This window comes from Salvia miltiorrhiza, chromosome 5, assembly GCF_028751815.1.
Source record: "Salvia miltiorrhiza cultivar Shanhuang (shh) chromosome 5, IMPLAD_Smil_shh, whole genome shotgun sequence".
Classification (NCBI taxonomy): domain Eukaryota; kingdom Viridiplantae; phylum Streptophyta; class Magnoliopsida; order Lamiales; family Lamiaceae; genus Salvia; species Salvia miltiorrhiza.
In genome coordinates, this window is record NC_080391.1 from 48,348,274 (window position 1) to 48,363,626 (window position 15,353).

A 15,353-nucleotide genomic window follows, 5' to 3' on the forward strand; every position below is an offset into this window, starting at 1 on the left:
ATAAAATTATACTTAATTTTTGGGGGTTTTGGGGTTTGACCTTCTATATGTTAAAAAAAAATCCGTTGAACATGGTGTGAATAAATGCTGACGGCAGTTAGATTAGATAAGATCAACGGCTGAGATTTATTCTCTGTTATTTGAATATTTAGTGTTCTCCATTAAGCGCCCACCTATAATAATTATCACTTTAAATAATTAATTTATATTTCATTATCTAAATGGATAATTAAGAAACAAGCACTACCTAAAATATAATAGATTAAATAGAGGCAGGACATAATATCATTTGTCGATATCTCCAAAGATGGCAACCGCACTATCATTTTACTCTTCTCTTCCAAGAAATGTTAGTAGTACTTCATCATTTAGGATTAGCATGAACTCAAATAGGCCTACTATCATCACTGCCAAATCTTCTTCAACCATCTTTCTTCATCACCTCAAAAAGAAGCTACCAAATCATCAAACTCTCAAATTGCCATTAACAAGCATCTTCAAATCATTAGATGATTTCATTTGCGATGTCGTCGACTTACCCCTTCCCCCCTTTCTCGACCCCAAACACGTGCTTTCCGGCAACTTCGCTCCGGTGGGGGAGCTTCCCCCCACCGCCTGCGACGAGGTGGAGGGCTCCCTCCCCAGCTGCCTCGACGGCGGAGCATACATCCGCAACGGCCCAAACCCGCACTTCATCCCAAAGGGGCCTTATCATGTATTTGAGGGTGACGGGATGCTGCACATGATCAAATTCTCGCATGGCAAACCCACATTCTGCTGCCGCTACGTCAACACGCACAAACACACAGTCGAACGTGAAATGGGCTACGCTTTCGTTCCCAGCATTTTCTCCTGCTTCAATGGCGGCCTCTTAGCTTCCATCTCTCGTTTTCTGCTTACTACGGCTCGGATTCTCGCCGGTCAATTTGATCCGATCAATCACGGTCTTGGCCCAGCCAACACGAGTTTAGCCCTAATTTCCGGCCGCCTCTACGCCCTCTGCGAATCCGATCTTCCCTACGCCGTCAATATAACGGCGGATGGAGATATAAAAACCCTAGGCCGCCATGATTTCGGAGCTTCCACGCCATTCTCGAGGATGACGGCGCACCCGAAGATCGATAGAGTCACCGGCGAAGTCTTTGCGTACGAGTACGTCGGCACGCCTCCATCATTGAAGCTTTTCCGGATCGATTCCAGTGGAAGAAGACGGAAACACGTGGCGATATCGATGGAGAAATTCACGGCTATTCACGACTTCGCGGTGACGGAGAAGTACGCCGTGATTCCTGACATGCAGATTGTGGTGAACCCGTGGTCGATTTTGAGGGGGAAATCGCCGGTGGGGGTTGATCGGGAGAAGGTGGCGCGGGTGGGGATTATTCCGAGGTACGCGGAGGATGAGGAGGAGATGGTGTGGATTGAGGCGCCGGGGTTCAACCCCGTGCACTGTGTGAATGCGTGGGAAGAAGACGGCGGCGACATCGTGTGCATGGTGGCGTCGAATGCGTTGGCGGTGGATCAGATATTGGACAACGTTGGGTGCGCGGAGTTGAAGATGGAGAAGATTGTGATAAATGTGAAGGCGAAGACGGTGCAGAGGCAGACGCTGTCGCCCGAGTCTCTTGAATTTGGAATAATCAATCCTGCTTATGCTGCAAACAAAAATAGGTACGTAACTGTATTGTGAGTTTTAAGAAATAAATTTAAGATTTTCTTTTTCTATTTACTACTACTAAAATATTAGTATTATATATTAAATTTGTGGTGGTATACAAAAAATGTGGGACAAATCTCTTCCATACAAACCGTGTTAAGCATTCCCAACCATCCATATATATATATGATCAAAATAAGATTTATTTTTATAGGGTTATGTTATAATGAGGATGTTATTTCTTGTGAGAAATTAGAATAACGAATAAGTCAGTATAAATTCATGAACAAATTGCTTGTAATGTATGAATAACGTACTCAGAAAATACGGTGAAATTTTCGCTTCCTCCAGGATTCGAGCACAGATTTAAATAATTATTCATGCATTATAAAAAGCTTATTTATAGATTTTATTAATTTATTCAAATTAATTTTCATTTTCACAAAAAATAACATTCTTATTAGATTACTTCATTTCTCACTGTATATATATACTATTTATATAATATTTTTTCTAGTAGAGATCTATATACTATGTAGCGCACGTGCATATATGTTAAAGTATTCCAAACAACTACCTGCAAAGAAAGCCTATTTTTTATTTTTTATTTTATTTTTATTATTTTGGCCTCCGTCGGCCCCATTCGACAAATTATTATATTTAATTTGTCATTAAAAGTGTTATTTGTATGCATTAAACGTGTCATTTATATGTATTATTTATATTTATACAAAGTATATATTTTTTCTTTTTTAAAAAATTGTCATTTGCGAAGTATATTTCTATTTACGAAAAGTATTTGTTATTGACAAATTAAGAAGTATTTTAATTATATCATATTTTATGTGCATGATTTCATTTGTTATTGATCATAAAAGTATCATCTGTTGTTAAAAAAATTATCATTTGTTGTTAGCTTGTAAAAATATCATTTACATAATAATAATAATAATAATAATAATAATAATAATAATAATAATAATAATAATAATAATAATAATAATAATAATAATAATAATAATATATTCGAGTTGAACATACATGGTAACATGGGTTTGACTCCCTCAGCTCATAATCTTTTAGGAGTAATTAACAGTCATAGCTCAGCCTCATATGCTTATAATTAATTTTATTTTTCTTCATATTTTTGTAGGTACGTTTACGCAACAATAGTAAGTGGGATGCAGTTCATTGGGTTGGTGAAGCTAGACCTAAAGAATGAGGTTGGCGGCGATTGCATGGTGGCTAGCCGCCGGTATGGGCGGAGCTGCCACGGCAGCGAACTGTTTTTCGTGGCGAGGGAGCCGAATAATCCGACAGCAGAGGAAGATGATGGCTATTTGGTGACATATTTACACGATGATAACACTCGAGAATCCAGCTTTATAGTAATGGATGCCAAGTCTCCTAATCTAGATGTGATCGCCACCGTCAAGCTGCCGCAGCGCATCCCCACCGGTTTCCATGGTCTCTTCTTGTCGGAGACTGACCTCATAAACTTACAAAAACCTGTCAATAATTAGTGTGTGAGTTTGGTGTGGGATCTTTTTTTTAGGGGAAATAAATGATATGCTTAATATGCTTAGTTATGTATGTGCATGTAATTGAAATATAGAATCGTTTTTTTATATTTTATATTTTTGTTTGGATAGTGCCAAAATATTAGTACAAATATGAGAATATATTTATTTTTAGTTAAATTGCGCAATAAAAGTACCATTAATTAAGTTTCGTCCCATTGTACTTGGTCTCTATCTTTTTTCTTTTTCTTTTTTGAATTGTCCCATTTATTTTGACCTATTTTTTTTTAATCAATTCTCACTAAAATAAATATGAGTCCACGCATCATTAATCCTCACTTGGTCAAATAAAAAACTACAAATTGGTGGATATGAAACTTTAATGCATATTTTTTTGTTTTTTTGAGGCGGACCCATTAATGCATATTTTTATGATTGCAGTTTCTAGATTCTACGTCAGTCTCTATATTTCAAAGATATAAAAGTGTTGGCCGTGGGGAACACTAATTTGTTTTAAAATAAGGGTTAATTATAATTTATTATCTTAATTTTTAGCAAATTTCAGCTTATAATCTCAATTTTGATTGAACTTTTATATAATCTAAATTTTGAAAAATTATTTAACTACAGCCAGAATCACATCAAAACTATGATAATCGCTCTTATTTACCGAAATTAGAATCGAAAGGATGATCGATTGCCATGAAACAATATCCTTATGTATTCTACACTAAATGAGATTTTTAACGATAGGTAGTCCATCATCATCGGATCACCGATGAAGTTGGAATCGCGTTTGAAAGCTGTCATTGTTGCACTAATTAACTTTCAGGCGCGATTCTGACTACACTGATAGTCCGATGACAATGTGCTACCTACCGTTAAAAACCTCTTATCGTGTAGAATACATTAGACTCTGTAGTAATTACAATAATAATAATAATAATAAAAAAGACTAATGTCATAATTTTGGTGCAATTAATTGTGGCTATAATTAAATAAATTTTCAAAATTCAAGTTACACAAAAATAAATTAAAAATTAAGGGTATAAACTAAATTTCATTAAAAGTTTAGGCAATAAATTATAATTAACCTTTAAAGGAAATAGAGTAGAGAGTTGGGCATACCTTTTCCAGCTAGCTAAGTCTAAAAATATGTGATAGCATGTGCACGGCACAAAAAGAACAAAATTAAAGGAGTTGTGGACCTCATGTGGGAGCTAGTGGCTAGTGCCCTTCCCATCGGGTCACACGCATAGCCAGGATTTAAATGCATAGGGAGTGGTTCACACGCTTGCCCTCTCACGTGCACATCTTCCCATCAACGTCGATGATGTGTTCTTTCCCCTCGCTGTCTTTTCTTTATACTCTTGCATCGACGAACACATATTTTAGCATTGGGTTCGATCTAATACGGGAATGCATATAATAGTGTATAGGAGGGGTAAACGGTTCAATTACGAGTTAACTAAATCGAATTTTTAGTTACCAAAATTTTCAAATTCATTAACCGTAATCGAAATCGAATAGAGGTTCAGTTAATCGATTCAGTAATCAGTTAACCGATATTAACCGTATTTCATAAAAAAAAAAATGATGAGAGGGAGTTTCCACATGCTCATAGGTACCAAATATACATAAGCAAAATATGATTGTCTTCTTTAAACAAAATTAGACAAATATATAGATAATTAACATGATTTGTAAGTACTCTATATTTCGCATCTCTACTTATAAATTAAATTAAAACTTGGTGCTGAAAAGAGATAATAATACAAGAGATAAGCATGGTACCAACAATATAGAGTTAATTGAAAAGGTTAATAGCCAGTAAATCCATGGATTTTTTTTTTCTTTCCATTTTTTAGTTTATACAATGACCCTCTAATTTGACTTTCAAATACATCAATTTACAATTAAGTCGCAGTTTTCCCACGGCGAGAACCTCCGGCCAAATTAAAGCTGATGTGTCTCCTATGTGGAAAAATTGAAACTGACATGTAATTTTCTTAGACGAAACGACGTCATTTTATTAAAAATTAAAAATAAATTATATTTAATCAAGAATAATTTAAAATAAAAAAACTCGTAAACTCACATGTCACCCTCATCCCCCCACCCCCCTCCTGGCGTACCCTGATATCCCCATCCCCAACCTCCGCCACCACTTCCCCCACCCCTCGCCGCCGCCACTTCCTCCGCCCTCTCTCTCTCTCTCTCTCTCTCTCTCTCTTCCACTCGATTCCCGGCAGAATCCCAACCATAAAGCCACCACCTGAATACCCCTTTCCCTATCCCCAGCAGACGACAGCTTATCGTCGCAGTCGATTTCCTCGTTGCCGGCTGCTGCTGGCATGTGCTGGAGGGGCTATTGATGAAGAAGATGGTGACGCGGTAGACCGACGAAGAGAATTCAAGCCGAAAATTGCAAAGTGAACGAAATCGAAATTGAAAATCAACGTTGAAGGAAATTGCAAAGTGAACGAAGTTGGAAGATCCGCCCAGATCCGCCACCACAACCGCCTGAATACCCCTCCCCCTATCCCCAGCCATAAAGCCACTGCCGCTGCAATTTGGTGTCTGAAATTTGAGGATTTGAGAGTTGTGTTTGAGGGTGTTGGTGTGTCGATTCTGGTGGTGGGGGAGGGCGGCGGAGGTGGTGGTTGGCGAAGCTACCGGCTGGAGAAGTAGAGGTTGTCAAGGAGAATTTCGGCTAATTGTGAATCTGGGAGAGAGAGAGAGAGGTGACATATGTGAGAGAGAGAGAGTGGGGTGTGTGTGTGTGTGCGCGTGAGCGAGAGAGAGAGAGAGAGAGAGGAGTGCGAGTGTGTGTGATGTGGTGATTCCGGCTGCCACGTTGACGTTTCGGCCGCCAAATTAGATTTGATTTGGGCGAATATGTAATTTGTTGGAAAATTATGAACCAATTATAAATTGGTGTATTAAGAAGTCAAATTACAGGGTCGTGATATAAACCAAAAAATGAAAAAAAAAAACTCATGTATTTAGCGGCTATTAACCTTAATTGAAATCTATATACGATATATATTGTGAACGAACCATATAATAAAGCATAACATTCAAGTTATTTCAGTTGAGCTTCCGAGCAAAACCAATTATTTTAGCTTGATATTAGATCTCTACCATATGAAAATGGAAAACAACAATTAAAGTTGTTATTATGTAAAAACCAAATTTATAAAAAAAGAAAAACAAAATGAGTGAATCTTTACTTCAAAATTTAGGGTTGGGTAGTGGGCACACACTGAATAGTGAATGGGAATCGAATATGTTTTAATTATAAAATAAAATATAATATTTTTATTTTGTTTTTAAAATTAATTGGTTAATCGATTTTAAATAATCAGTTATCGGTTAAATTGATTAACCGAATTTCAACCAAAGTTATAATCGATAACTGAACTAAACTCATAAACTACAGTTATTAGTTAACCGATTAATCGAAATTTCAGTTTAGTTCTAACCAAAAAACCGAAACCGTTTCGTGCAATTGAGCATTCGTGTATTCGATGTATAGAGATTTTGCATATTTAATTTACCGGCCGAAAACTTGCAGGTGCAACGGTGGCCTGTAGACTAATATGTATAACTAATTAAGATGATAATTAACTCTACTTTAATGGGTGTTTACTTTGCATGATTGATAAAATACACGATTGGGTATTTTTATCCTTGTTAAACTTATGAAAGTAAGTTTGTAAGGTAAAACTCAGAATTGTATAATGGAAGTCAAACCTTCCATAGATCCATTTATTGATACTTATAGACTGAAGAAGGTACACTGTACATTGCATGCACTTGCATGTATAGGATAATTACTAGTGTAACTAATCTTAACAGATTTCGGTTGCCTAACTAACTCAGTTGAGCTTAACTACTTTTAAGCTTTACTAATCTCTATGCTAATATTCAATACAATCCCGACTCAAAACATGCTATTTCTTTTTCAATAGGAAATTTAGAAAGTAAATGCTGAAAGCGAGCTATAGGAACAGGCTTTGTGAATATGCCAGCAGCTTGATCTTCTGTGGAAATATGTCTAACATCAAGCTCCTTTTGAAGTACTTTGTCTCGTACAAAGTGAGTGTCAATCTCAATATGTTTAGATCGAGCATGAAGCACTAGGTTGGCAGCGATAGCGGCTGCACTTTTGTTGTGGACCATATTATAGGAATGTGATTAAGCTTAGGGCTGGTAAATCGGTGCCGGTTTTTCGGTTAAAATCATAACCGAATCGGAAAAACCGGTTATTGGTTAACCGAAAACCAATTTTTCCCGATTTGGTTCGGTTATCGATTAGTACTCTCATAGTAAACCGGTTAATCGGTTTAACCGGTCGACTTAGGGTTGCTCTGTTCCATTGATTCGGCCATTCCACCCGCCTCCAGGCACTCCACCCCTCATTTTCTGTCTTCCGGCCTCCCATCCCCACCTCCCACCGGCACCGGTGCCGATGCCTCTTCCACCGGCGCCTCCCTCCCTTTCTCCAGTCCCAGCAGGCAGCAGCAGCAGCTCGTCGCTCAGCAGGCGCCCTCCCTCCCTTTCTCTCATCCCCGCCTCCTCCGCCGGTTTTTCCCTCCGGCAGAAGCAGCAGCTCAGCAGGCAGCAACAGCTCGTCGCTCTGCCGGCGTCGCTCACTCCGCTAGGCTCGTCTCCTCAGCCGTTTTTCCCTCCGTCAGCAGCAGCTCGTCCATTCAGCAGGTTAACATCTTTTCTTTTCTTCATTTTTTAGTTTTTTAGGCATTGTTTAATTTGAGAAGTTCATGAGTTACAGGATGAATTGCTAAGTTCTTTTACATCTAGTTTGTGTTTGAATATTTCATTGTTAAAGGTATTACAAATATTCATGGTGTTGATGTTAAGACAGCTTGTTTCTCTTTCGAAGAATCTTGAAACGCTCTTTGATATTGCAAATATTCATGTTAGGACCTTTGCTTAGTTTATTGTATATTTTTTCCCCATTAAATAATATTGTAGAAAAAGGGATTCCATAAAGTCTGAAGGTATACTTGCTTCGTATGTTGCATTCTTTTACTTAAACTCTATTGTGTTTGTGATGTTTAATGATAGCTTAGTAAAGCAATTCGAGTAACTTATTTGGAAGATTTTGCGAAGTGATGATGCATGCATAACCTTGAATTGAATAGCTTTGTCCTTGTTGTTGTAGTGTGCTTGTGCAGGCGATAATTTTATCAGTTTTTATTACTCAACTCTGTATAGTTATATCCCTCCCTACACATTATAAGTTGACTAACTTCTTGATTAGATGGAGAGAATTGAAGATGGATCACAATCTATCATACAACAAGCTAGCAATAGGCTTGGAATTGAAGACGATGATATGTTTGAAGAGGTTGAAATATGTGAACTAGAGGGTGATGATGAATAACCAAAGGCAAAAACAATTAGGAAATCTTCTGGGACAAGGTCCACTGTTTGGGCCGATTATATTCAGGTTATGGACGGAGAAGGGGATGAAAAGATTAAGAAAGGCAAATGCAAACGGTGTGGCAGACTAATAAGGGCTGACCCGAATAAAAACGGCACCACTGCTTTGAAGAATCATACTACTTCGTGCTTGAAGAAGCATCAAGTAACAGCTAGTCAATCGGTTCTCAACTTACAACCCACTACTGATGGAACATGATCGTTGACAAGTTGGAAATTCGATCAAAATGTCGTTAGAATGGCATTGTGTCAGATGATCATCATGGATGAACTTCCATTTAGATTTGTCGAGCGTGAGGGGTTCAAGATGTTTATAGAGGTTACATGTCCTATGTTCAAGATCCCGGGCAGACAAACAGTAAGAGTTGATTGTATGAGATTATTTTTGGAGCGGAAGGTTATTTTGAAAACTTTTTTTCAAGCTAAAGGCATGGGACGAGTGTCGATCACGACTGCTTATTGGACAGGGATCAACAACACAAATTTTATTTGTGTTACAGCACATTGCATTGACAAGGACTGGAAATTGCATAAAAAGATAATAAGTTTTTATAAGTGCACTAGTCACATAGGTGATGATCTTGCTACTGCAATCACATAAGGTACTCTGTTGCACGATGGACAATGCAACGACAAATGATGCTGCAATTAGGTACATGAAGCCAGACGTTGAGAGGTAGGGGACAAGTATTGTTGGTGGCAAGTATTTGCACATGCGTTGTGTTGCTCACATCCTAAACTTGATTGTGAAGGAGGGATTGGATGAGATTGGCATGTCCGTAAGACGAGTAAGAGAAGCCGTAAAATGGATAAAGGCATCACCATCTAGACCGGACAGGTTTAGAGGTTATGTGGAGGCCTTGAAGATTGATTGCAGCAAGTCTTTGACTTTAGATGTGCCGACGAGATGGAACTCTACATATTTGATGCTCGAGTCTGCTGTGCCATATGTTGAGGTCTTCAATCTACATGTGAATGTAGTTAACGAATTTGTACATGATTTGAATCGAAAGAAGTACAAAGACATGACAATTGGAGTTCCTGAAGGCTTTGATTGGGCTAAAGTGAGGATGCTTTGTGATTATTTGGGCAGATTTTATGATTTGACACTTCTCGTCTCAGGTACCACATATGTCTTAGTCAATTTATTTTTCAAGGAAATCAGCAAGTCTTTTATTTCATGATTTGACACTTCTCTTCTCAGGTACCACATATGTCTCTGCCCATTTGTTTTTCAAGGAAATGTGCTCTATCTTTGAGTTCATTACTCAGTTACAGAGGGACACCGATACTGAGATTAGGGCCATGGCCATGAGATGAAGGACAAGCTTGGAAAGTATTAGTTGGAAACTGATGAGATGAACCCAAGAATGAACAAGTTGTTCTACATTGCTGCATTATTGGATCCGAGATAGAAGATAACACATGTGGAAAAGTGCTTGAAGAAAGTTTATGCTCCGCAACGAGCAGCTGAATTGTTGGGGGAGGTGCGCAACTCATTGAATGAGTTGTTTGAGTATTACAAGAAACAACTTGCTTCAACTGATGAAGCACTTGCGAATACACCTACTTCAGTTCAAATTGAACCTCAAGTTAGTGGTGCTCGAAGTCATCTTGATGTTATTTCTGATGATAGTGAAGATGAAGATTCAGGCGATATGTCAAAGATTACTGTGTACTTTGCTGAAAAGAAATACATGCACAAAGCTATTGAGGGTGATCAGTTTGATATCCTACAGTGGTGGTCCAAAAATAGCCCGCGTTTCCCTATTCTATCCGAGATGGTGAGGGACATCATGGTTATCCCTATATCGAGCGTTGCTTCTGAGGCTGCATTTAGCACGGGTAGTCGTATTTTATCTAAATTTAGAAGCTCGTTGACTGTTAATATGGTGGAGGCTTTGATATGCGCTGAGGATTGGCTCAAATCTAGTTCGTCGGATAAATTTCTCCAAGATGAAGAAGATGTGTCTGAGATTGAGTTAGAGAAGAAGTTTGAATCGGGTGAGTTCTTTAATGTCTTATAAACTATAAAATTCAAATCATTACAATTTACAAATATGCTAATTATTCTTTTTATTTTAATTTTAAAAAATTAACAGTTTTGACACAACTTGGGATGAGTGGAGGACATGGAGTTCGTGGAGAAAGTAGTGGAGATGTTCCTACTCAGACAAGTCAAAGTGTCTTACCGTGAATAAATTTTTTTGTTGTTGGTGTTGAACTTTAGACTTGTTAGTTTATATAATGTTATGTTTGTTGCCTTGTTGGTGGAGTTCAAACTAATTTTATTAGATTTTTTTATGGATTGAAAGAAATTGACTTATTATTGTTGTTTTTGGCTATAATGTGAGTTAGTAGTTTACTTTAAGTGTCGTTAATTGTTGCCTAGGTTGTGAATTAATTTATTATCATTGTTCTTTTTTTTTTAATATAAATTACATGTGTCTATAAAAAAAAATTTGTTCTAAATTATTACAAGTTATGAATATGTGCAATGGATAAGACCACATTCTTTCTTTCAAAGGTCAAGAGTTCAAATCCTATTGCATACATTCTACAAAGTTGAATTTTTTAAAATAAAAATCGATTAAATTCGGTTAACCGGATTAACCTGGTTAATTCGACCAAATCGAGAAACAATGAATTAATCGGTTCTGACCGGTTAATCAATTAACCGATCAAAAAACTGGTTCAGTTACTGACGAAGCTGTCGTTTGAGCTTTGTGCAAATAAATAATCCTGTGCCCACAACTAGACTAGCTAGTGGTAAGTCCAGAGTCGAATCTATAGGGAACTGAGCAGTAACTTCTCCTGCAAGGGTGTCACTAAAAGGATTTTGTTTTCTGTAGTGTTCTGACCAAAACGTGGTTATGGGCAGAACGGGTATCCAACCTAAACTGAAATAACAAAGGAGATAAATCAAATAACAAAACAATTCTGACTTGGGTTTGAATCACTAAACACGAATTAACACTCGATCATTGATGCAAAGATTAATCACTATATTCGCATACCAGTGGTTATAGGCATAAGAATTGTTGTGCCCCTATTGTCACTCGTCACGCACACAACAAACCCCTCGCCCAATCTATCCTTTCAGTTTATGATCCCTTAGAAGGGTCAGCTAATGGAAATCAACTACCCCGGGCAACATCCACGCTCTCTGCGATGGCCTATCGCTAGTTGTGCTTTGCCCAGAATGCTTTAAGAATTAGATAGACCCACTTGACTCTTACGCCGATATTTCACAGCAGTCACGGCTCCAACACCAGTTGTACTATTTTGGAGGTCGATGGCAACTCGCCTTATGCCCAAATTATTACTTGTGGTTAGACCTTCCTAGTTAACTAGTGATCAATTAATTAACCAAGTTGTTACAACCTTTTTGGAATCAAACCTAGTGTATCGGGAATATACTCATATAGTTGTTATGCTCAAATTAGACCTCTCGAGTTTATTCATTCATGCTTAGATCATCTTTCCCAAATCAGAATATAAACTTAGCCAACCATAACGTAAATAACACAAGCAAAAGATGTAAAGGAAAACATAACTGGAATTGAAATTACTTAAATGAAAATCGAAGTACCTACGGCCGAAAGTGCCGTGCAAATCATAAACAGAAAAGTACGAGATTATGCCCACAACCTGGGCTAGCTTCAACTCTCAAACAATGCACAACAGAACTGAATTTCAACACCCTTGGCTTGTGAAGCTCGTCGGGTATTTATAGGAGTCATTAGGGTACGAAGGCCCAGCCCATTAGGTGTGGCCGGATCCATGCATGCATGGAGATGCTTATCCCTTTTCAGACCTAATCTTCATGAAGATATGTTTCCTTTTGGATAAGGCGTAGGTTTGGCCTTATCGGTCTCTTTTGGATAGCTGCCGCCTTCCGCCTTTCTCGGACTCCTACTTGCAATCCTTCTTCGTCCGTCTGTTGTGCCTCTATCTTCTCTTGCCTCCCTTCCTTCTCTTGCCTGCCAGCTCTCGTGCGGTACTTATGGGCATAAGGGATGGTTTTGCCTCTAAAAATCCCTTTTCTTCCGGCACATACCTCTTTCACGAGAGGTGACAACACTTTCGACCCCTGGAGTGCTCGAAGGATTCTTCTGCTCGGATGATTCTTCTGGCAAAGCCGATTTCGCTGCTCTGGCACTTTGAATCCGCTGGCAGCTTGATTTCTCTGGAAAAGCTGACTTCGCTGCTCTGGCACTTTGAATCCGCTGGCAGCTTGATTTCTCTGGCCCTTTGAATCCTCTGGCAGCTTGATTTCTCTGGCAAAGCCGACTTCGCTGCTCTGGCACTTTGAATCCGCTGGCAGCTTGATTTCTCTGGCCCTTTGAATCCTCTGGCACTCTGCTTCTCTGGCATTTTGGCCTCTTTCCCATAAGCTGGTCCTGCCATTGAATTACGCCCTCCCAGGCGACCAAACGACACAAACACAAGAAAAAGACTCGATATAGACTTAAAACAAACACAAAAACAGAGCACAAACCTGGGCTCATCACACGCACACACTTTAAACACGATTGTCCTCAAGCATGCATGCATGATTTTGCCCAACTACAGACACGGACGAAACAGACACGTAAAACATAAAAGAAAAAACAAAATCACACAGCATGCTATACTCTCTCAGTCCAATAGCAAAATGAAGATCAAAAGAAACAAAAAGTAGCATGATCAAACAATCAAAAATGCCATCAGTTGAGTCAAGATCGGGTTCTGGGCATTAGGATGTTCCTCCCCTTTTACTCTTTCTCTCAAGTGTTTAGGCTCGTTTTTATACTCCGGACATCTTGATTGGATTCTGACCATAAGCTTGCCTATCTTCTATTGTCTTCCCCTTTAGTCAAAGCCCTAGGTGCATCTCATTAGGTCTTTCATGGGTTGTAATGTGGCTTAAGGCATAAGGTGAGAATTTTTGGTACGAGGCTAAGGTCATTCTGAACTTCATTCTGGGCAACAGACTTCCCAGATTCTTTTGATCCTTGCCTATTCTTGCGGGCTTAAGCACATTCTTCCCTTTATTCTTCCTCTTTTTTTTTTTTCTCCTTTTTCTCCTTCTCTTTTTTTTTATTTCTTTTTCTTTTTATGGACTTTTTTCTATTTTGGGATTAGACGTCCCATTTTACAATTTCTTTGCACTAGTCCTGCCCATAGGGTCCACTACCCTATCTCCCTTTCTTTTGCCCTTAAGTTCAGTTTTGACCGGGACGGCTCAAATCTAGGCAAATTTATAAGTGAATTCAAAAGAATTATTAAGCTCAAAAGGGGTTGCAAGTGATAGATGTAGGGTTGGTCAGTTTGGCTTAGTGGGCTAAAGAAAGAATTTGCCTAAATCATTTAACACACCTAGACTATGTACATAGGGTTCGACGAAGAATCAAGGCAAGTTCTAGCATCACCCCTAAATCAAGATGTCAAAATTCACACAATGAAAGAAAGAATTATTTTGGGCATAAAGTAACAATTTTAAAAGCTCAAATCCTCACAAGGTATGCCCAATTCCCTATCCATCGTCCTCAACTACATACGGCACAAAGTTTGCATAATCTCACTCACAAAATTGCACTTTCAAATCATCACAACTGAGTAACATCGATTGTACAGCATGCTTGACACAAAAACTTTTAAAAACATAAAAAGAAAACCGGGTCTTCCCTCCCACTCACACACTTTGCCCTAAGGCAAAGGGTGCGAGAACAAGGATTACCCGGTAAAGCAACAACAGACGTCTTGGCCCCCCACACACACACACTTTGCTTTGGGCAAAGTGGGTGTGTAGAGGGGGTCAAGGAAAACACAAACAAAACAAATAAACAAAACAAAAGAAAACACAAAAAATGGCCATTTCTTTGGGCGCCTGCACCAAGTGGCTTCCCTTTTGGGCAAGACACCGGTCAGGCAAAAAGGGTTGCCCCTTACCGCAGCTTTGGCCAGACAGACGCAAACAACGAACAGAACAAAAACACAAAGACGCAACAAAACAAACTAAAAACTAACATCTTAGGGAGGTAAAATTCAAGGGGCAGGGGCAGGTGCAGGTGGGTACCTGAACCCTTGATGTTTGAAGAAGGCCAAAAGGGCCTTTTGGGTCGCCGCCAGTGCTTCCTGGGTCTCCACAATCCTGGACTCGATTCTGTCCAGCTGACTCCCTTCCTCCTCTGAATCCGACTCCTCCACCTTTTTTTTTCATTTGCCCACAGCGGGGCTTTGGCCTTCGGCCGCTGAAAATTCCCTCTCGTCTGGATTGATAAATTTGGGCACACCCCGATCCATTCTGACATCCTTCATGCGGATCAGGGCTTCGATGTTCAGCTTCTCCGGCTCAATCTTGGTGTTCCCCTCCTCGATCTCAATCTCATTTACCTTGGCAAAAGCGGTGGTGAACTGAATGCAGGAAAGCCTCTGATTAGGCTTGCTGATGATGGAATCGATGTGCTCGATCAGAAAAGCTCCAAAGTTGAGCCTCACCCCGCTGTGCATTGCCCAAAGGATGTAGAGATCCTTCTTTGACATAGCATTTTCGCTGTCAATTTTGCCGAAGAAAGAGTACGAGAGAATGCGATGGCAAACCCTCAGGGCTGAGTCGCGAATCCTATGCCCTTTTACCTTCTGGGTTCTGAACTGGCCTCCATCGCCGATCTCTGCCCACATCACATCCCACTCTTGTGCAGTAAAGGTGGGGATTCCTTTCT

The 15,353-nt window shown here is 39.2% G+C and overlaps 1 protein-coding gene across 1 annotated transcript; it reads left to right on the forward strand.

Moving 5' to 3' along the window:
• Positions 1 to 308: 308 nt before the first annotated feature.
• LOC130987111 (probable carotenoid cleavage dioxygenase 4, chloroplastic) lies at positions 309 to 3,272 on the forward strand. Its single transcript, XM_057910734.1, has 2 exons — positions 309 to 1,671; positions 2,811 to 3,272. The coding sequence occupies exons 1-2, from the start codon at positions 380 to 382 to the stop codon at positions 3,178 to 3,180; spliced, it is 1,662 nt and encodes a 553-aa protein (XP_057766717.1). The 5' UTR covers positions 309 to 379; the 3' UTR covers positions 3,181 to 3,272.
• The last annotated feature ends 12,081 nt before the right edge of the window (positions 3,273 to 15,353 follow it).